Genomic DNA, 21,459 nt, shown 5'->3' on the forward strand with positions numbered 1-21,459 from the left:
CTCCTCTCCTCTGCCCCCTACAGTTCACTCTCCCCACAGTAGCCAGGGGTACTGTTTTCGGCACACTAATTTCCTGTCACTTCCCGCCTAACTGTGTTCCTCAAGGACTCCCGTCGCCTTCAAGACCTTTAATGAGACCTGAGACTCAAGTCCAGGAAAAATAGGAGGCAAAACCTGAATGAGCCGGCCCAGCTTGCTAGCCTCGCCTTCCTGTCTGGATTGTATCCTCCGAGCTTAGGAACCCTTCTTCATAGCGTTGGGGAAAGCTTTTCCAGTAGTGCCTTCCTGCTGCGACGAGCCTATTTCCCGTGCTGCACCGCGGCCTTCCTCTTTCTCTTCCGGTCCGACGCGCTTCGGTATCTGCGGGCCCCGGTGAGTACTAGCCGCGCGGTATCCGGAGCCATCCGTGACTCCTGGATGGCTGTGGGGCGCGAGGCTTGGGAAGGACTGGGAGACCGGCGCCTGGCTGTGAGGAGCGGAGGCCGCGGAGCGGGGGCGGTGCTCATGGGTTTTCACCGGGTGGATGCGAGTGGGAGGATTCCGTTTTAGCGGGAGAGCGCAATCTTGCGGCTAGGGGTTGGTTTCAAGGTACCCTTACCTGAGTTTGGAAGGGGGAGACTTGGCGTCGGGTCTTGCAGAGTGAATCGAGGCACATGCGTCTGTGCTGCAGCCTCATTCTGGCCGCACGATCTTCTAGATCAGGGCGAAAAGGTAGACCCAGTCTGGTGAGCCCCCAGCTCTGATCTCCACTGTCGTTCTCCAGGTGCAGACATGGCCAAGTCCAAGAACCACACCACACACAACCAGTGTAAGTTCCCTGGCCCAGCCTTCATCTAATGCTCCAGGCCCTAGCAAGGATTAGGGATACTGAGCAGGGAAAGGCACATTTTCTACTGTGGGCATGGGGCTGATGTTACTTTCAGCATTATCTTTGGGGTTTAGATTTACAAGCCTTGAGATACTCATTTGCATTCAGTGATAAAGGGTTTCTTAAACAAATATTAAGTAATGGGACGTTATGGTTCTCCCCGGCTTGCCACCTGTGATGGTTGTCATATTAGAGGAAATCTCTTACTTTGGTCTAATTCCTTTCCTTTCCTGCAGCCCGAAAATGGCATAGAAACGGCATCAAGAAACCCCGATCACAACGATATGAATCTCTTAAGGGGGTGAGTGTGTGCACCGAGTCATATGAGTGTGTCTGTTTGGCTCCAGTTGCATGGATAGGGTCTTTCATTCATTCATGTGCTTAACTGTCCTTTGTTCTACTTGGACTTCAAGCTCTGTCAGGCCTGTAATAAAGTTTTACTTGGCCTTTATCGGCCTGGTCAGGTGGTAACCTGCTACCTGAGGGCAGTCTGATCATCTCCCTTGGTCACCCAGAGCCTTCCAGGGAAAGGATGGCCTTGCCGGTGTGTGCCTGGTACCTTGTGAGCACTGCATTCCACTTTGACCACCCATATGACTTGATCTGACCCTGGGCTAGGGAGTTCTGATGATTAGCCAGGAAGGCTGATGCCATGGGGTCTGAGCAGAACTGTGCCCTCTCTCCACTTTGCTTCTCCCCTGTACCATTGGTCTCTCCCCCTACTCCTCTTTCCTCCCTCAGTCTCTTAACACCTTGTTTGCTGTGAATCTGTTGTACCAACCTTGGTATTTGACATTTTTTGAGGAGGAGTGGGGGGGGTGTCCCTGAAGGGGTTTTCGGGGAAGACTCAACCAAAATCCTGCTGTAGGAATTTCTTCTTTCCTTCTGTGCCTGCATTTGAACTCTACTGGGCTCTGGGCATGTAGCCCTGAAAATATGTTCTGTGTATAGCATTAGCAGGGTGGCATTACTGACTTTTGGGGTGGTGGTACGCATTTGTCTGCAGATAGTTTCTAAGGCTCAGGTTATTTTTGCATTTAAGGTTGACTTGATGCTGTCTCGAGTCCCAGTAGGCCTGCTAGTCTCCAAGGTGCTGCTATAGAGAGGGGGACCAAGGGTGACTTGGCCCTTACATGCTGCACTTACAGCTGTCTGTACCTTTCTTGTCTACCAGGTAGACCCCAAGTTCCTGAGGAACATGCGCTTTGCCAAGAAGCACAACAAGAAGGGCCTGAAGAAGATGCAGGCCAACAATGCCAAGGCCATGAGTGCACGTGCTGAGGCTGTCAAGGCCCTCGTGAAGCCCAAGGAGATCAAGCCCAAGATGCCAACAGGCGGCAGCCGCAAGCTCAGCCGACTTGCCTACATCGCTCACCCCAAGCTGGGGAAGCGCGCTCGTGCTCGCATCGCCAAGGGCCTCAGGCTCTGCCGGCCAAAGTCCCAGGCCAAGGCTTCAACCAAGGCCAAACCACCTTCGGCTGCGGCTCCAGCTGCCAAGGGTGCCCAGGCCCCCACCAAAGCTCCGGAGTAGAGACCTTCATCTGCCAGTGTGAGGACAGAAGGACTGGTGTGACCCCCTGGGCTGCTGTCTGCGTGGGGCTGGTGTCCTCCTGTGCTATTTGTACAAATAAATCTGAGACAGGATCTGTCGGTCAGCCTGTGTCTGTGATCCCAGGGCTGGAACTAGGGTTTGGGTTGGGTGGGTACCAATGTTTTATGTGGGAGTAGAGTTTTAGCCTTCCTGGATTGGTATCGTGTGTGAGTCAGGAAATACGGCCTTGAAGTGCAAGAATGGGACCTGGTAAGTGAGTGGGTGGGTGCCTCTGGGATATTGGGACACACAGGTTGCTGGACTGGGCAGGATGGTGAGGAAACAGAAAAAACCCAAACACCTTCATTATGTCTTCAAGCTTACCCAGAAGAAAGGGGAATTCTGCACTCTGGCCTGAGGATTTCCAGGTTCCTAGCAGGCTTGGGCCAGAGAAGGCAATGGTACCCCACTCCAGTACTCTTGCCTGGAAAATCCCATGGATGGAGGAGTCTGGTAGGCTGCAGTCCATGGGGTCGCTAACAGATGGACATGACTGAGCAACTTCAGTTTCCCTTTTCACTTTCATGCATTGGAGAAGGAAATGGCAACCCACTCCAATGTTATTGCCTAGAGAATCCCAGGGACAGGGGAGCCTGGTGGACTGCCGTCTCTGGGGTCGCACAGAGTCAGACACAACTGAAGTGACTTAGCAGCAGCAGGCTTGGGCAGCATTCACTACTGAACGGGCCCCCAGGAGGCCAAGCAATGGTGGCACTATCTGGTATGACTGCTGTCTTCTCTGCCCCCTGGATCAGCTGTTCAGCCTGCTGTCTTAGTCCTCAGAGCAGCCAGTGAAGCGCCATTCAGTCACACTAGGTCCTCAAGACTGGCTTTTGAGTATGGTGGTCATTTGTAGTCCACCATTTGAGTATGGTGGTCACTTGGGGTATTGGGAGGCTCAAAAGGAGTTACTGATATACCGGGGCAACGGGCGTGGCGTGTGGTGTATGGTCCCTCATCTCTGAAGTAGTTGTTATCTTTGAAACCCTGCTCCATGAACATCCTTGCTGTTAGTACTTCGGAGTGGCCCCAGTCCACAGAGACTTTATTGTAGGGCAGGAGGGAAGAGGGCTCCTTGGCAGTGGTCCAGGGTGGAGGTTGGACTGCACAGGGCTCAGCTTTCACTGGGCAGAACCGGCACACTGGCCAGGGCAGGCAGCAGCCGAGTATATATGTCTACCCCACGGAGGAATACGGCCTCGTGCAGCCGTTCATCGTGGTCATGGAGCAGTATGGGCGTGCGGTTCATGGGTGAGAAGCCCAGAGCTGGGACCCCTACCTGCAGGGAATGAGGGGAGCTATTAGGGGGAAGGCCAGCACCTTGGAACCACTCCAGTGCCCACCCTCCTGCAAGTGGCTCACCGCGCGAAGATAGCGGCTGTCCGTGGCAGCGGGGAAGATCTCTGGCTCCAGAGTGAGGTTCCTGGTGAATGTGGAAGCAGGAAGGGCAAGGGAAGGATTAAAGGAGCAAAGGAAAGTGGAAGAGAGGGGAAGGGGAGAGGAGGGCTGGCCAGCGTGCTCACATGTCTTTGCAGGCCCTGCTAAATGCTGCCCACCAAGGGTCTGAGTCATCAGTAGGTGTCACTTGGGGCTCTGTCCATTTCTGTGGGGAGAAGGATGGCAGGATCAGGACAGAGTCTGGGCATCTTGCCCTATTCTTCATAGAGTAAGCTGTGCCTGGCAGAGGACACACCCCCACGCACCTACCCAGACATCCAGCTGGCCAGTCCAGCAACAGGCCCTTTTTCAGTCTTTCAAAGGCCACAGGCCAAGGACCTCTGTCCTCCACTTCCCATCCATCCTCAGATCCTAGCCCAAGTGCCCCTTGCTCAAGAAGGTGGTCCCAGACCTCAGTCTGGTCAAAGACTCCAATTACAAGTCCACACAGTATAAGGTCCCACCCTTTCCTGGATCACGTGTTCATACTTATATAAAATAATTATTTGACTCATGTCTATTTCTCTCTTCATGCTGTAAGAACTGAGGGCAAAAACACTCCCCAGTGTTCCCCAGCACCCAACAGTGGCCTCTACAACTAATGCTTGTTGGTTAATCAAACATGTCTCTCACGGCTAAAGAAATGTCAGGATGTATGTAGGCATACCAAGTGTACAGCGACACGCAGCAAACCCAGTCTCCCCAGCTCCTATGACTCCCCCATCGTAGGCGCCCCCGTCCATACCTGAGCAAACTCGAAGGTGACCCCCTCGCCAGCTGCCTGGCACCAGTCCTGCAGCTGCCCCTCGAAAGCCTAAGAGAAGGGAGGTGAGCTGACCCCGAGGACTGGGCTGAGGACCCGGGCTCCCTCCTGCAAACCCAGGTGGAGGTGGCACCTTCAGGTCCACATCCGGGGCCACACGGAAGTCAAAGCTGGCACTCATGGTGGCAGGTACCACGTTATAGGCCACGCCGCCCTCTAGGATAGTCAGGTTCACGGAGGTCACAGCCCCCTCCTTCAGTTGAGGGTCTGACTGCAGCCTGTGGTGAGGGGGCAGGGACAGCCGGCAGCAAGGAGGAGGAACAGATAAAAAGGTGGCTCAACCCCACCTCCTCCCTTGCATGACCTCCCAGAGCCCCGTGCCCTTTCCCAGGCTGCCTCACCTCTGCCTCTCCTTCTCCCGAAAAGCCAGGATGGAGCTCACAACCTTGTGCTAGGAGAGTATGAGGTGACATGTGACAGGGGCCCCAGGACAGAGCCTCGGGAACTCCCACACTCCCTCCCCGTGGGCCACACACCAGCTTCTCCGCTGCTGTGTCCTCGATGAATCGCGAGCCATGGCCCGGCTTCCCAGTGCTGGTGACCCGTACCCCTGGGAGAGGCAGGGGGAAGGGGGTGGCTTCAGAATGGGACAGGTTGGAAAAGCAACCAGCCCCGAGATGGGCCCATGGCCTTCCCCCTCCTTCCAAACTCCTCAGGCCAGGCTCTGTCACCCTCCGAATGCACAGAGTAAAGCTGGTTTCTGCCCACAGTTAGGGCCTCCACTCAAGCTCAGGAAAGAGACGCCGGAGTAGGAAGGGGCTGGGAGGCAGAGGTCCTGGGTTCAAGGCCTACTCAGGCCCCAGCGTGCTGGGGAGCCCTGGGCGGACGGGCCCCTGTCCCTTGTGGCCCAGCCTCCCATCTGCACAGTGATCTCCACCCTCCAAGTGCATACTCACACCAGGGGCTCCGCTCACTGTAAAAGACAGTGAAGGCGTCAGTGGGGTTGGCCAGGCCTGAAGAGGAAAAGGCGGTTCAGAGGGTGGAGTGGCCCAGCCTCCACTAGCGGCCTCCCTACTCTGCTGGCTGCTCAGTGGCCTGCCACCCTGCTCACCCTCATCCAGGGCAAAGCCAGCCCTCAGGGCCTGGAACTCAGGCCGCTTCACAAACAGCTCCATGCCTTGGTGACCCCCAATCTCCTCATCTGTAAAGGCAGCAAGAATGTGAGACAGGGTGGGTACCCCAACACGCTCTCCCTGCCCCTGAAGGTGCCCCCCATCAGCCACTCCTACCTGGCACAAAGGTCAAATGGATGGTTCTGGGGAAATGGTGGCCTTCAGCCTTCAGCCTCCTCACAGCCTCCAGGTATCTGAGGGGCAGGGAGAGGGTGTAAGCTGGGTGCTGGGGGGAGCCATGAGATGCTTGAGCAGGCAGGCTGGAGCCTTGGGCCCTGCTCCGCCACAGCCTAGCAGGTGACTCCAGCAAGTCTCTGTCCCCATCTCCCCATCCAGGCAATGGTCATAGCAGGAATTCCCACCCAAGGTAAGGGGTCAAGATGTTCCTTGGCCTTGCGGTTCTCCAATCACGCCTGGGTCCCGTGAGGAAACTGGGAATGAAGGACACTCACTGGATGCTGACACACTTCATGTCCTGGGCGCCCCTGCCATAGATGTAGCCGTCTGCATCCTTGAAGGCCTCAAAGGGATCATGACTCCAATATTCCTGGGGGCATGGGCAGGAAGAGGGACCCAAGCCCCAAATGTAGTCATTGACCTACTTTGCTCAACTGTGGTCCCGCCCTGAAGAGGGCTGCTGACAGCCGTCATCCCTCATCTCTGCCTCCCACCTCCACCACCAGCGCCCCCAACCCACCCTGGCACGGAATGGCTACTGGGCAGAGTCTGCCAGAGTGGAGTAATGCTCTATGCGGTCAAGTCTGTGCCAGGACCAGCACCGCAGGCGCCCTGCAGTTGAATGGGCGGGTCTGTACTTTGTCCACAAGGGTTGCTCCATTGTGGGACACTGTGTTCCCACACCCCCACACCCCCAAGACACCTGGAAGACAGGAACCACATCCGTATGGGAGTTGAGCAAGACGGAGGAGAGTTTGGGGTTGGTGCCTGGCCAGGTTAACACAGTCACTACACGGCCAGGTGCCACCTAGAGAGGGCCAGGAGGAGGGGTTGTCAGTGCAGGGTGAGAAGCTGCTTCAGGCCCACCTCCCCCTTCCCATGCAGCGCTGCACGCTCACCTCCACTTTCTGACAGCCCAGGCCTAGCTGGAGGGCTCTCTCCTCAAAGAAGGCCACGGCTGCCCCTGGGGACACAGAGAGCCTGGCTGCTGCTTCTGCCTCCCCACCCATCCTCACCTCCCACGGGCCCAGGCAGAGATGGGGGGACATCCAGAGAGGGGAGCAGACACCTGCCTCCACACAATTCCTCATCCATAAGAGACCTTTGCATCTTGGTCCCCAAGGAAGATGTTTCTTGGCCAGTGACCCTTTGTGGAAGGCCAGGTGGCAAGTCCAGAGTGAGAAGCAGGTGTCATCCTTACCCTCCCTAAACATGAGAAAACAGGGACTTCCCTGGTGGTCCAGTGGTTAAGACTCCAGGCTCCCAATGCAGGGGGCAAGGGTTCCATCCCTGGTAGGGGAACTAGATCCCCACATGCTGCAATGAAAGCTCCCACACATGGCAAATAAGACCTGGCACAGCTAAATACTTCTTTTTTTTTTAATTTGGGGAAAGTGACTCAGAGATACAAGGCTCACCAGCTGGGATGTGGACTGGACCTAGGCACACAGTTATCTGGCACCAAGCCTGATTCCTTAAGGGCTGTGGCCTTTGTTCAACCCCAGGAGACTTCCGGGAGCCTCTGCTTCCCCTCCCCAACCGCAAGTCCTGGGGAGTGAGGGGGAAGATTTTCTAATCTAAACGCCGGTTGTAACTTTTGGAGCAGCACAGACTGGAAGGGCTGCTGAGAAGTCTGTTGACCCAGGGAACGACTTAGAGCAGTGGAGGAGCCATCTGAGGCAGCAGATTAGGCTCAGCTGGGTGATAGAGGCTGCTGCCTGGTTTAGAGCACAGTCCCCGCCCCTGAAGCCCCGCCACAAGTCCTGAAACCGCCGCGTGCTCACCATAGTCCGGCTCGGGCTGGAGGGTTCGGATGCGCAGGTACTGACGGAAGAGAGTCACGGATGGGTGCTCGCCCTCTCTACCCTCGCTGGCCATGGCGCTGCCCTGCCGTGGTGAGCTGGGGGCAAAGCGAGTGGCTGCCTACTCCTCCCCGCACCTGGCGCAGGTGGACTCCATCTGCACGCCGCCCCTCCCCAGGGCGGTTCCCCGGACGTCCCCCGTTACAGATCCCCCATTCTGTTTCAGGCGCTGTGCGGACCACTTTCAACACAGTTCCTTATTTAATCCCCCAAGGAGCCCCATGAAGTTTATGCCTCTGAATGCACACATTACAGAGGAAAAAGCAAAAAGAGGCTGAGAGACAGCTAAAAAGTAACTGAGCCACGTTTGAACCCACACGTTGACTCCCGCCGCCCTTCTCGAAAAGAAATTTCCCCATTGCCTGGATTTCACTTCAGGGAGCTCCAGATCCCGCTACCCCTCACCAAGGCCCCCCACCTCGCTCTCGGCTGGTCTTGGCCCGCGATCGCCGCTTGGCGTCCGCCCTGGACTCTGGGCGGGACTCGGGGTCCTGTGAGGTCTCAGGATCAAAACTGCCCTGGTCCGCCCACCACGTGGCCGGACCTCGCAGGGCGGAACCGAAGACTGCGAATCAGGGCCGTCCCAGACTCTAAGGCCCAGTCGGCCAGGGCGTCCCCGCCCGCCAGTGGTTGCAGCCTCCACCAGTTACCTGAGGCTGGGATTCAGGAGCCCGCCCCGGGGCGGCAGCCTCCGCCACCAGCTCCGCCCGGCACCCGGAGGCGAGCTCCTGGCTGACCCCGCCCCCTCAAGCCCAGTCCCGCCCAGCAGGGCACGCCCCCCACCCCGCCTTTGGTTCTGGGTAGCCGGTCCCACCTCCTGCAACCTCCAGATTGGGCGAGAAAAGAAGAGGGCGGGCACCGACTGGAAACTTCGCAGCAGCCCTCTTGGGCGCCCCCTCGCTCTCAGGGTTCAATCCCGCTAAGTCTTGCTGGAGCTGGTCCCCACCTGCTCCACCACCCCCTCCCGCGAGTCTCTACTTCTCCCCTCTTCACGCTTCAACTCCTTAGGGACGGCCTCCCTGACGGCCTCAACGCTCCCTGTGTGGAGAGGTTTACTGGTTAACAATCTGTGAGCGCCAGGAGGCTGGTCCAGGTACCCTCAGGATCCTGTTCCTGGCAGGGCACAGAGCAGACGGACAGCGTGCCGGGCACGGAGGATAAGTGAACGGATGAGCGCCTGTGTGATCGTGCCGCTGTGTGGGCAAAGCTGTGTGTCAGTGGGTGACTGTGTATGACCACGTGAGTGTGAGATGGTGGATGTGACAGAGGATGGCACGCTGAGAGGATGTAATCGTGACGCTGTAGACAGGAGAGGTGGGAAACTGCACAGAAGCATACGTGTGGCACGTTCTTTGCCGATCCTGGGCCAGTTTCCTTGGCTCTTCTGCAGCCACCGGAGAAGGACGATCAAAGAGGCACAGGTGTCCCACTGGCCACCCACAGGCCGCACACAGTTGTAGCTGCCCATTTGTGTGTCCGGCTGTCCTCTGTACTCTCAGACAGTTCTACCCTCTGTTCCAGAGGGTGACTCAGCTTGGGGAGGGGCGGGGTTGAAGACTTCAACCTCTGGGCACAGGGCAGGCAGGCTAGGAAGGTAGGGTAAGGTCCATCCAACCCTCCTGGGGTTTAAGTTCAGCTGCTGACCCACATATTCCCAGACACAAGGCTTGCTGGTTCACCTGCAATGCTATTGTTGGCATGTTGATTATTTTGAATTAAAGTCACTTAAGAAATGTCCAATGCCAGAGGGACATTCTGACCCTCCTTTCTGTCTCCCTGAAAGCAGGAAAGAAATCTCTGTGAAAGGTACACTCCTTGAATCTGGAGATAGGACACCCTTATCTCCAGGGATAGGGAATGCAGGCCGAGAAGCCTCTATAAACCAACTTTGTTACTTCTTTTAATTTACTACCCCCAAGCCCAAACTCTGTTTATTAATAGATTCTTTACTAATTGAGCATCCAAAATATGTTTTTGTCCTGTCAAGTCCTCACAAATTTATTGTCTAAAAACTATAAAAGCTGCCTGCTTTGGTCACTTCTTATGTCTCATTTCTATGAGACCTCCTTGCACACAACTAAAATTTCTTTTTCTCCTGTTAATCTGTTTTGTGTCAGTTTTATTGTTAGTCCAGCCAAGAACTCAAGATGGGGAGAGGGGGAAATTTCCCCCTCCCCAATACTATGTTACAAGATAAACCACATTCGCCATCCCCTCCTCTACACATCCTGCCCCTTTTGGCCATGGAACCTACATCCTGATTCACTCATCTCAGCCACCAGACCCTGGATTTCCCATGAATCCCAGTGATCATTTAGCAGGAGTAATGACCCCTCTCAATGACAGTCCCACCTGCCGGCCCTGTGTGGCCAAGTGCTCTGCTTACCCAGATTTAGTCAATCCTAAAACCACTTTCTGAACTAGGTGTTACATCATGCCCATTTTACTGATGAGGAAACTGAGTCACAGACTAGCCACTCAGCAGCCATCTAGTAAGTAGCCTATGTCCTCAGCCTTCTCAGGCTGCTGGAGCACTCCCTCCAGCTCTCAGTCCCGAGCAGTCCCACACTTGGCTCCAACTCTCACCCCACCTGCAGCAATGCCAGCAAACAGGACCTGTCACTCCCCAGGTATGACAAAAATGCCTTTTTTTTTTTAATTGTGCCTCTGAGATAAAATGAAAGGTCCCGACTGGGTCTAGCCCTCTGACCTCTGCCCTCTAATCACAGGGGCTGCTGCCCCGGTGTGGACTTGTCCCCCTCCAAGTTCCAGCCAGGCCTGGGGCCTGGACAGTGGGTGAGCTCACAGTAGATGGTCAAGGAAAGCAAGAAGTTCGAGGTGGAAGTCTTGTGGCTTGTGGAGGTAGCAGGCGTGGCCTGCGTTGCGCAACTTCACCGTGGCGTGGTTGGGCAGGTGGCGGAGCTGCCGCAGTGACTCCCGAGCCAGGGTGCGGTCCAGCTCCCCATACAGGATGAGAGTCGGAGTCTGCAGGGCAAGGCAAGGCGCCATGATCCTGGGGCCTGAGGGGGACTGATCCTCAAGCCATCTCCTTAGGAAATCTTCCCGATACACACCCCATCTCTTCCATCCAGATCAAGGATGGGGCCATGTGTCCTCCAAGTACAACCTATGTATTTTCCCCCCATGACCCAAGCCAGGGACAGGAAGCCAGGACTTTCAGAGACCCTCCTCCCAATACCTTCACGGCCTGGAATTGTTCCTGGGTGTAGTTCTGGGTGGAGGCAGGTGCAATGGGCACGAATCCACGCAGCTGGTGGTGGCCTCGCATCAGGAAGGGCAGGGCATAGCGGCCACTCAGTGAAGGGCTCACCAACACAGCGTTCTGCACACTTAGGTCCTGCAGCACTCGCTCCAACAGCTCTGCCCGCCCTGCCTCTGTGCTTGCCTCCTTTGAAGGTGCCGAGTTCCCAAAACCTGGGAACAGTAGAAGGCACCAGCTGAGGCAGGCTGGGAAGGTGGTCAGGACTTCCTGCTCACCATAGTGGCCAAAGAGATGGGGACCAGTGGCACATAACATCTGCTACCCCCAAATCCCCAGAAGTTATGTTTTTGTAAGGTGATAGGGCTGTTAAGAAAACCATCTTTCATTCATCATACTGGCAAAACTGAAGATTGATAGGGACCTCCTTGGTGGTCCAGTGGCTAAGAGGCTATGCTCCCAATGGAAGGGGCCTGGGTTCAATCCCTGGCCAGAGAACTAGATCCTGTGTGCCACAACTAAGACCCAGCACAGTCAAATTAAAAAAAAATTGATAATACACAGTGTTAGGGAAGATGAAGGAAAATGGATACTTTCATGTATGACTGATTGGAGAGTAAATCCATATAGCATTTTTAGAGGGTAAGATAATATTTGTCAAGAAATTTTAAATGTGTGTTCTCTGACAAATCAATTGCCCTGATGGCTACCCTACAGAAATTATTGCCCATATGCTCAAAGAAGCATGTTCAGGGGCCTCCCTGGGGGTCCACTGCTTAACACTCTGTGTTTCCAATGCAGGGGGCATAGATTCCATCCCTGGTTAGGGACCTAAGATCCCACATGGTGTGTTGCGTGGTCAAAAAATAAAATAAGCAATGCAAAAAAAGAAAAGGGGCATGTCCAAAGATGCTTCAACTTCCTTACTTGAGCATTTTGACTGACACTGAAAACTCTAAACCAGCCTACACAGCCACCGGTAGAGGAGTGGCCAAATGAAACCTGTTCATCCCTCCAACGACACACATTAGGATAAGGGAGGGTTACAGTGGCTGACATGACCCATGAGACACGGCAGAGGGGAAGAAAACCAGGTTGCAGAGAGGTTCGCTAAGCAGGCAGGACACCAGTCATGTTTACAACCCCAACCACATAACCCTGCATCTCTAGATCTAAAAGCACCCAAAGAGGATCTGGCACCCTCAAACTGCTTAGAGAAGTGACAGGGAAAGAGAAGTGGCATGGGTCTCTGAGAGGGGTCACTCTTGGTTGATTTTTTAATGACAAGAATAACAGCAAAAAATCATTTGTATAGCTGAAAAAGACATAAAGCTACCTACGTTGTCATAAAAAGTACAGTGAGCTCTCCCCATGTGATCTTTTGTGAGGCAGGTAATGTTTCTTTTATTTTACGGTCGTGTTTCTAAGTGCTCTGTGACATACAACAATCCACACCGTAGTTTCAAGGTAGAAAATAAACACAGAGCTTTTCGTGTTGCCCCTTTGTGTTGTGACTTGCCACTGCCTGTCTAGACCCTGGGGTCCAGATGCTCCCCAGCCACACCTTAGGGCTTTCCTACCCCTCCAGGTCTACCCTCTGGCATTCTGTCCCTTTGTCCCTGCTGCATGTTACCTCCCTGGACCCAGGGGCGGGGGCTCACCTGGAAGGTCAAGGGCCACAGCCCGGTAGCCCCTCTGTGCCAGCAGCTGCAGTGTGCCCAGCTGCTCCCACGTCCGGGAGCTAAAGGCCTTTCCGTGGAGCAGCACCACATCCACCCTGTGGGCACACGGGGGAGTGTGTGTGTCCTGGGGGTTCTTTCTTCCAAGGCTTCTTCCACCACCCTCCCAGGTCCTGAGCACTTGGAGTTGAGCTGGGGGGTCCCACACAGGGATGCTCCTTGGGCCTAGTCCTTCTACTCCACCCTAGGGTAAGCACCTACCTGTGGGCCCGGTGGAATGGGAGCACCTCACGGTAAAAAATGGGGGAGCTGCCAGGGGTGAGACCAGCCAGGATCGTGACATTGGAGTCTCCCCAGAGCCAGGAGGTCTGCTCAGGGGGTCCTGGCAGCCCCACATATAGCAGCAGCATGAACAGCAGGCCCAGGCCCAGGCCCAGCAGGGCAACCTGGGACCGGCTCATGGAGGTCTGTACCACAGTCTGGAGGAGAAGAGGAGATGGAGAAGAGGGTAGAGCTGAGCCCCCACAAAACCCCCTCAAATCCCACCTAGGAGTTCCCAGCAGAGGAAAAGCTCAGCCCTTGCCCTTTCCTCTGCTCTGGGCAAGTGTCTGAGGGTTCACACCCAAGTACTCCACACGCCAGGGCAAGGGCTGAGATACCCCATAAGTGTGAGGAGCATCTGAGATGTCCCCCTGGCATCAGTGGCCACCACCATCCCTGTGCCAGCTAAAACCACTTCCACTCATCAAGGACTTACGACAGCCAAGCCCTATGCTAGGCCCTTCACGTGTAATGACTCATGAATCCACACAAGAACGCTAGGGAACAGATATGATGATAGGTTTCTTATAAAGGAGCAAACTGAAGCTCGGAGAGGTAGATTCTCTTGCCCGATGTGCAGAGTAGCAAGTAGCAGAACTGACACTTGAGCCCAGGGCTGGGCTCCCAACTACCAGGCCACACTAATTTTGCCAAGAAGGAAACTGGGGCTGGGAGGTGATGGATGAACTGGTGGTTGGAGGGGTGAGGGTCATCAAAGGTGAAAGACATCAAAGAGCAAAGCAATGTCCCACTAAGGGCATGTTTGCAAATGGTTCTGTTTATCAGACTGCATACAATAATGCTAAAATCAGAATGTGATGGGAATATTTAATGTTCTACCCCAACTGATATTAAGTGGGAAGAGAACTCATGGAGAATATCCCTGATGGAGGAAGTGCCTAGGCCTGAGTACAGGGCTAGCAAGAAGCATGGCACACTTACAAATGGAAAGGGCAGCAGGAGGCTGGAGTGACAAATGCCTCCTACCCACCAGCTTTCATGCCAAGTGACCCGTTTCATGGACTCCTCCAGTCTGACTCTTTGCCAGCCCAGAAGACAGACCTCAGGACCCACACCCAGAGCAGTCAGCCCTGACTTTGAGACTCCTCTGCCAATTCCTGGCTGTGTACCTTGTTTGTCAGTAAAATGGAGAAAATAACCTTGCAGCTGCTCTCCCAAGCCTTCTGTGAGATTTCAATAATTCAAGGGGCCTGACCAAGGGCTAGCCTATCATCATTTTTTGGGTCTAGGAATCCTTGTTCCTGGATTCCAGGGAACATGTCTTTATTTGAGTGCCTGCTGGGCACTGGCCCTAGATCTGAGCTGGGGAATCGCCTTGGACCCTACCCACCTCTCCCAGAAGTTTTGGGGATGCTTCCCAAGCCCCCAGCCCCAGTCTCCAGGGTCAGGTGGTGACTGGGCAGTGGCAGCCCCTCTGGAGCAGAACCAGGAGCTGCGTGGAGGAAGAATACACTCCTCTCTTCTTTCTGCCCACCACCAGCCTCAGATGCAAGCATCCAGCACATAAGCCTAGGTTCCCACCAAGCAGAGCATCCACGCTGAACCTCTCCTGTGGTGGGCCTGGGGCACTGGGGCACCTCTCCAGGTAGGGAGGGATGGGACTGCAGCCGTTGCTATGGCAACCCAGGCAGCTGGGGCACTAGACAACAGTATGCTACAGAGATGGAAGAGGGGGAGGGGAGGCACTGTACCCACATGAGGTCCTCGGCGTATGTTTCAACAATGACACATAGGTGTACAGACATGCACACAAACTCTTGTCCCCGAACACTTTTCCTATGTACAGGCTAGTCCCTGCATGGCCACACAGCCTCCTTGCGCATGCATGGGCCTGTGTACAATCGATACCTTGAAATACACCCTCAAAATCACACATACATCAGTTATCAGGAAGGCAGACGCACAGGTACACGTACACACACACACACACACACACACGCTTTTAAAATATGCAAAAAAAAAAAATCATATGCAGACCCTCATATCTCAAGCACACAATCCTAAAACTACACACGTACACAAGAACGTGTATTTGGAGGTACAGGCAGGCAGACACCGAAACACAGAGCTTCAGAAATATATATACATACAGGTAGATATACATCCTTGAAGCCACACAGCGCACAGAAATACTCACAGTAGACATACACAGACACAAGCGGGCAGATAGACTGACATACTGCCCCCCCGCGCAGGCACACAGAGAAACTGACACACGCACGCACACACCCAGGCCCCCAAGAACACCCTGCCAACAACTGAGCGGGTGCACACACGTGACAAAGGAACAAAAACAAGCACACTGGCTGCCCCAGCGCGGCCCCTCCGGCAGGGCTCTGCCCCAGGGCTCCGGGGGCAAGGGGCGGGGCAAGAATGGCCCGCCCCGGGCAACCTGCTGGCCTCACTCCCCGGGGACACTTACCGGGCCAACAGGGATGACTGGACCCGCCACCGTTGGGCGGGCTCTGCTCGGATGCAACCAGCGGTCAAACGGCGCCGCGACGTTGGCGCTGCTTCCACCACTCTGCGGGCCGCTGCGGTCACTAGGTGGCGGAGAGCCTCAGTGCGCTTGCGCAGTCCGCGGTCTCAGTCCCGCGCCTGGCAGCCAAGTTGGAAGGGACACTGGGGAGAGGCACCCCAAAGCACAGAGGCCCGGCCCCACTTCCCACTGTCCAGATATTCCAGGTTGTTTTTCGGCCTGAGAGCTGGGACATAAAGAGAAGTCACCCGACTTCTTCCCACCAGCGTGTCTCCACCCTTAGTCTCTGGTCTGTATGGCAGGGTTAAGGATAAGGGTTGTCTTTAGGCCCACCAAGGGTTGTCACCACCGCAGAGAGTTGTCTTAAGGACCTAATGTCTGGAATGGAAGCTTCACTGTGTAACTGCCAGATATTAGTATTGTTTTGAAGCAGCCGCAGGTCTCTGGTCAGCCACTTCCCTGACCCCTGCAAACACACACACACACACACACACACACACATGCATGCACTCAGCCAGAGTCCTGGTGGCCTCTAGGCTCCTTCATGTCTCTATAAGTCATCTATCCTGGTTAGTGACATGTGACCAACATCTGACCTGTCCCTAGCCTGTGTGGCCAGGCCTGGAACAGGGAGGTTGAACACACAGCATTCACTCATTAGCACTCTGTGGAGTAGGCAGCATCACACCCATTCTACAGGCAAGGAAATATGCTCAGGGCAGCTGGGAGATCGATCAAGACCAGGCATTGTCAAAACTTCTCATTCTAATCGGTCTGGCTTCCATATATGTTCCAGATTGAAAACTCTGGGCTTGGGCAGCCCAGGCAGGGGATGAGGCGGGGGTGGGGGGGGGGTGGGGGGGTGGCAGTGGGGAGGGACAGGAGCGATGAGGCCCCAAAGGAACACTTCTTCTCAAGATAAACCATATGCACCTCGGGCAGGTTGCTCAGGGTCTCTGGGTCCGACCCAGTCTGGAGTACATGGGGTCGAGGGGCATGGGGAAACCAAGACCGCTGTGAGAAGATGGGTCTAGCATAGCAGCACCCACCTCCCTGCGACGGATTGCCGCCACAAGCGGGCGCCCTGGAGCACGGCCCAGCCCCCGCCCTCCGGCGGGCCACCTCCCTCCTTCCCCGCACCAGCCCCTTCCCTGCTTCCGCGCCCCGGCCCGAGTCGCCGCCTTCACTCGCCAGCCGCCTCGCGCAGCTCCCCAGGTACCTATCCCGCGCCCTCCGACCCTCTCTTCCTTTCTCTAGTTAGACCCCACCCCCACCCACCGCAAAGTTTCTCCTCTTCTTATCTTGGCTCCCCAGGCCCCCTTACTAGGGTCTGCCCCCCTCGGCTTTTGCATGCACCTTACCAGACCCTGCGATCCACAACCGACCTCGTCGGAGGGGACAGAGCCAGAGGTGGCGGTGCCGGAGACCGTGCCTGGCCTCGGCGACCGTGTGTTGGGCCTCAGCGGGCAGCGCGCTGAGCACCTCGCGGGCTTCGTGGGCCGGAACTCCAAAGCTTTTCCCCGCTCAGCGCTCCGGTTTCCGGCTCCGGAAAATAGATTTTTTTTTTCACTCCAGCCCCGACTCCCTGGGTCTGCGGTGCCAATCCATGACCTATAGCAGTGCCTGGAGGAGGAAAAGGCTGATAAGCAGAATAGTTAGCTACTTACTGTTGATACGTTTGCTATACTTACTGTGTGCCAGGCACAGGGAGTGTTTTACACGCCTGGCTTCATTTAATCCTACCTACCACCTAGGACTTCCCTGGTGGCTCAGACGGTAAAGCGTCTGTCTACAATACGGGAGACCCGGGTTCGATCTCTGGGTTGGGAGGATCCCCTGGAGAAGGAAATGGCAATCCACTCCAGTACTATTGCCTGGAAAATCCCATGGTCAGAGGAACCTGGTAGGCTACAGTCCATGTGGTCACAACTGAGCGACTTCACTTTCACTACCTAGGAGCTAAGTTCTATTGTATTATCCCCAAAGGTAGGAAAGGATAATAACAATGGGAACAATAATTGTAATGGGAGCCCCATGTATTGAGTTCTTTCCAAAGGCAGGCACACTCAATTATCAGTGTTTTGTTTTTTTTTTTTTAACTCATACATTCTTGAGGTGGACGTTCATGTTCCACAGTTCAGATGAGGAAACTAAGGCAATTAGGTAGTGGCAGAGGCAGAAATAACACCTGTTTTCCTCATCCAAGGCGCGCGCCTAGAGTTCTGGGAGCCTCCTTTGCTGCTGCAGGAGAGACCCCTGCCCTCTCCGGGGCAGCCTCCCTGCTCCACGTGGGCAGGGTGTTCTGTGGCAGCAGGTATGGCGGGCGTGGAGCAGCGCGAGGGCGCCATCCAGGTGCAGGGCCAGAGCCTCTTCTTCCGAGAGGCTCTCCCTGGCGGTGGGCAGGCCGCCCGCTTCTCTGTGCTGCTGTTGCATGGCATACGCTTCTCCTCCGAGACTTGGCAGAACCTGGGCACGCTGCACAGACTGGCCCAGGCTGGCTACCGGGCTGTGGCCATTGACCTGCCAGGTAACTCGGGGGGCGGGGGCAGGCTTCTGGACAGGGGTTGTGGGGGCCTCACCGGGGACCTGGGGCTGGGGGACTGGGGGGATTAGCCAGGCTGATCCCTGAGCTGGACAGGTCAGAGTGCACACTACAAGGCCTTCAGGCTTCTCTAGTCCATCCAGATACAGTCTGGACACTGCCCAGCTGCATCTGTGTTGCCTGGTGCAGTGTCTCAGTGTCTCTGAGCCTGTTTCCTTATCTGTAATGAGAGAGAACCACACCCATTCTGGAGGATGGTTTTAATGAGAATGGATTGAGATGCTCCATATGAGTATGTGACCAGTACGTAACACAGAATAATTAGTACTCAGCTGATGGCAAGTAAAATGTTTTGAAAGAGCTGTAACCACTGGCTCTGTTGGAAGCCCTAAGGAGTGTCCCCTGGCACCTTTGGGGGTGGCTAAGCCCCTGGTCATGATCCCACCTTCAAAGCCCTAAGTTAGGTCCTGAGGAGGGAAGGGCAGCGCCAGACCGTCAGTCATAACCTCAACTGGCAGGCCCCAGCCCACGGTGCCAAGTGTGAAAGGGGCAGCATGGCCGACCTGCTTCCATCTCTGGCCGTGGCTGGTATGGTTTCAGTGCCCAAGGGCGGGCCTCCAGGACAGGACAGGATTGGTTCTGACAGTGGGTTGGGCTGAACTTCCAAGCCAAGGCCATGAACGAATCCTTCTGCAGAAGGTAGGGACTGACTAACAGAGGGGAGATATGTGTGCAGAGACCACCCCTCATCCTGTCCTGGAGGGCATTTACCCTGCCAGCCCTGGGACAGGGGTCTCTGAAGCAGTTAACTCACTTAATTTTCACAACAATCTCAAATAGCAGATACTTTCGTTACCTCCTTTTAACAGATGGGGGAACTGAACAGTGGAGAGAGGGCTAAGGGCACTTTCCCAGGATTACATAGTAAGTGGATCACTGGGACTTGGATCCAGCCATGTGGGGCTTCAGAGCCTGATTCTTTGAGGACACTGTTCCGGTGGAGGTGGGCACAAACATGGAGGGAAATGCCTTATGGTTGCCACAGGTACGACAGACCTAGGTTTCTGCAGGAATAACTACGCGCATGTTGCAGGAACCTGACACAGAGCTTGACCTAGGAGGGCTTTCTGGAGGAAGGGACCATCTCTCTGCTGTCTTCCTACTCACCACCTTTGTCTCTCCCACACCTGAATCCCTGCAGGTCTGGGGCGCTCCAAGGAAGCAAAAGCACCTGCCCCTATTGGGGAGCTGGTCCCCAGCAGCTTCCTGGCAGCTGTGGTGGATGCTTTGGATCTGGGCCCCCCAGTGGTGATCAGCCCATCATTGAGTGGCATGTACTCCCTGCCCTTCCTCACGGCCCCAGGCTCCCAGCTCCGGGGCTACGTGCCAGTGGCCCCCATCTGCACTGACAAAATCAATGCTGCCGACTATGCCAGAGTGAAGGTACCCCTGTGTGGGAGGCTGAGATGCCCCTGCCAGGAACAAGGAAGAGTCCATCCTGGGGCCTCGGCGGGGCTGGGTAACCAAAGGGTAGTTTCTGAGATGAGTTGAACCACCAATCTCTACCCTTGGGGTAAGCTGACAGCAGATTACTATGCCAAGCCCATGCTGCGTACTGGGGTAGACACAAATTTATGCCTTTCCATACGACCCCTTCACTGGGCCAGCTTGTCTCTCCCCATCATTTGCAGTGACCCCAGGGAGAGACCAAAGTGATGGGGAGGGCTGGAGCTATCTCTAGGAGGCTGGGTCTGGAATGGCAGGTCCCTGTTGACTCTGCCTCCTTTTTCTTTCTCTAGGCATCAGTTCTTATCGTTTATGGAGACCAAGACCCCATGGGTCAGACCAGCTTTGAGCACCTGAAGCAGCTGCCCAACCACCGGGTGTTGGTCATGGAGGGGGCGGGGCACCCCTGTTACCTTGACAAACCCGAGGAGTGGCATACAGGGCTGCTGGATTTCCTGCAGGGGCTAGCATGAGGAGCAGCCCTGCTGATGGGGGTGGCCCGCTTGCCTGCCCTGGTCTCACTCTTGCTCATTCTCTCTCCTTCCCTTTGTGGGTTCCTTCTCATCCTGTACATTGCAACAGGTATGTCTGTCTATCTGGGTTCTTTTCTTTTAGGGTCTGTCATTTCCTCTTCTTTCTCTTGCAGGGACAGGCTGAAGAGGTGAAATCAAGAGGAAAAAAATTTCAGGAATCAAGGGACATAATCTGGTGGAGGGTAACCCATTAGATGAACTTCTATGTTTTCCTGATCAGCTTGCATTCCTTCTGCTCTGCCCAGCTTCTCCCCACCTACCACCTCCTCCTTTGGCTGCTCTGCTGGGTAGCACAGCCCCTAACTCCGCCTCTTAGGCCACAAAAATATACATACACACACGCATACTTACACATTAGAGTCATCTATGTTCCCAAATATGACCCTTCACTGGGCCGTACACAGCTCTGAGCTGACATTCAAGGCAGCGTTGCATTGCACGCACAGACACACACACATACTCTGCCACCACACAAGTACTTACACAGGCACATTCTGCCCTCCCCAGCCAGGCAGCACCCCATGTCTGGGAAGGCAGGGATCCCACGAGGCCAGCCCTTGCAGGAGACCCTCTACCAGGGTTAGGGTATGGCTAGCTCTGAACTTCACTAACCCACAGGTTGCAGCTGGCCCCGCATCACAAATGCTCCCAAAGGAGGGGTGGGGGAGGGCACCACTTCGACCCTCAGATCTCCCAGCTGGGTGCTCCACAGCTCCCCAGGCCTGGGTCTTCTCGGCCTAGCTAGTTTCCTGCTCTGAGGTTTGGCTGGTGGGGAGACCGAGAGTGAAGGTCTGTGAAATAAAGTGATACAACTAGACCCGCAGGCTCTCGCTGTCTCCAGAGCGCCGCCCCTCCCCCGTCCCTTGGGGACCGCCACTGCGAGCCCCTCCCCCACCCTGGCGGGACCAGATGGTCCCCCTGCCCTTTGTCCACCGGGCCAGATGGAGGGGAAGGGAGATTGGATTCCCCTCCCCACCCCCACACACCCAGGTGCCAAGAGACTCAGCTGTAGGGGAGGTGGAGGTCAGTGGGACCAGGCTGAGCCGATTACAGAGAAGGGGAGGTAGATTTGAGTCCCAGGGGGCGCGTCGGCTTGGGGCGCCGTGCGGGGAAAGCGAGAGCTTGGGAACCGCCCAGCTCCCCCCGCCTACTCTTATCCCTTCCCTAGTCGAGTACTCAACTACGCCGCGACCCTGGCCCAAAAAGGAATTCTGGGGGTAGCTTTGGGGGGAATCACGGGGCGGGTGCACCGGGTCACACCGCTCTCAGGCCCCTCCTCCAGCTGGTC

General features: G+C 55.5%; 4 protein-coding genes across 8 annotated transcripts; 2 read left to right on the forward strand and 2 right to left on the reverse strand.

The window, feature by feature from the left end:
* The first annotated feature begins 320 nt into the window (after positions 1-320).
* On the forward strand, positions 321-2,512 carry RPL29 (ribosomal protein L29). Its single transcript, XM_005898107.3, has 4 exons — positions 321-372; positions 764-808; positions 1,105-1,169; positions 2,043-2,512. The coding sequence occupies exons 2-4, from the start codon at positions 772-774 to the stop codon at positions 2,397-2,399; spliced, it is 459 nt and encodes a 152-aa protein (XP_005898169.1). The 5' UTR covers positions 321-372; positions 764-771; the 3' UTR covers positions 2,400-2,512.
* A 957-nt stretch (positions 2,513-3,469) lies between these two features.
* On the reverse strand, positions 3,470-8,593 carry ACY1 (aminoacylase 1). Its single transcript, XM_070359549.1, has 15 exons — positions 8,289-8,593; positions 7,793-7,908; positions 6,908-6,972; positions 6,712-6,816; positions 6,284-6,378; positions 5,949-6,025; positions 5,771-5,860; positions 5,616-5,672; positions 5,196-5,269; positions 5,061-5,110; positions 4,793-4,937; positions 4,642-4,710; positions 3,983-4,062; positions 3,822-3,882; positions 3,470-3,738 (listed from the first exon to the last, which is right to left on the reverse strand). Exons 2-15 carry the CDS (start codon positions 7,884-7,886, stop codon positions 3,574-3,576), a joined length of 1,227 nt encoding a protein of 408 aa, XP_070215650.1. The 5' UTR covers positions 7,887-7,908; positions 8,289-8,593; the 3' UTR covers positions 3,470-3,573.
* A 1,906-nt stretch (positions 8,594-10,499) lies between these two features.
* On the reverse strand, positions 10,500-17,109 carry ABHD14A (abhydrolase domain containing 14A). 5 transcript variants are annotated; one of them, XM_070359557.1, is made up of 6 exons: positions 16,976-17,109; positions 15,534-15,709; positions 13,031-13,248; positions 12,752-12,867; positions 11,070-11,305; positions 10,500-10,855 (listed from the first exon to the last, which is right to left on the reverse strand). In XM_070359557.1, exons 3-6 carry the CDS (start codon positions 13,228-13,230, stop codon positions 10,673-10,675), a joined length of 735 nt encoding a protein of 244 aa, XP_070215658.1. In that variant the 5' UTR covers positions 13,231-13,248; positions 15,534-15,709; positions 16,976-17,109; the 3' UTR covers positions 10,500-10,672. The 5 variants fall into 5 exon arrangements, with proteins under 5 accessions (XP_070215658.1, XP_005898175.2, XP_014334396.2 ...); XM_005898113.3 differs by having other exon boundaries at positions 16,952-17,103; XM_014478910.2 differs by having other exon boundaries at positions 15,534-15,816; positions 16,952-17,103.
* On the forward strand, positions 16,513-20,988 carry ABHD14B (abhydrolase domain containing 14B). The gene is made up of 4 exons (XM_005898114.3): positions 16,513-16,805; positions 17,797-18,117; positions 19,334-19,575; positions 19,932-20,988. The coding sequence occupies exons 2-4, from the start codon at positions 17,907-17,909 to the stop codon at positions 20,109-20,111; spliced, it is 633 nt and encodes a 210-aa protein (XP_005898176.1). The 5' UTR covers positions 16,513-16,805; positions 17,797-17,906; the 3' UTR covers positions 20,112-20,988.
* Positions 20,989-21,459: the final 471 nt, after the last annotated feature.

The sequence above is a fragment of the Bos mutus genome, chromosome 22 (genome assembly GCF_027580195.1).
Source record: "Bos mutus isolate GX-2022 chromosome 22, NWIPB_WYAK_1.1, whole genome shotgun sequence".
In the NCBI taxonomy this organism is placed as follows: Eukaryota; Metazoa; Chordata; class Mammalia; order Artiodactyla; family Bovidae; genus Bos; species Bos mutus.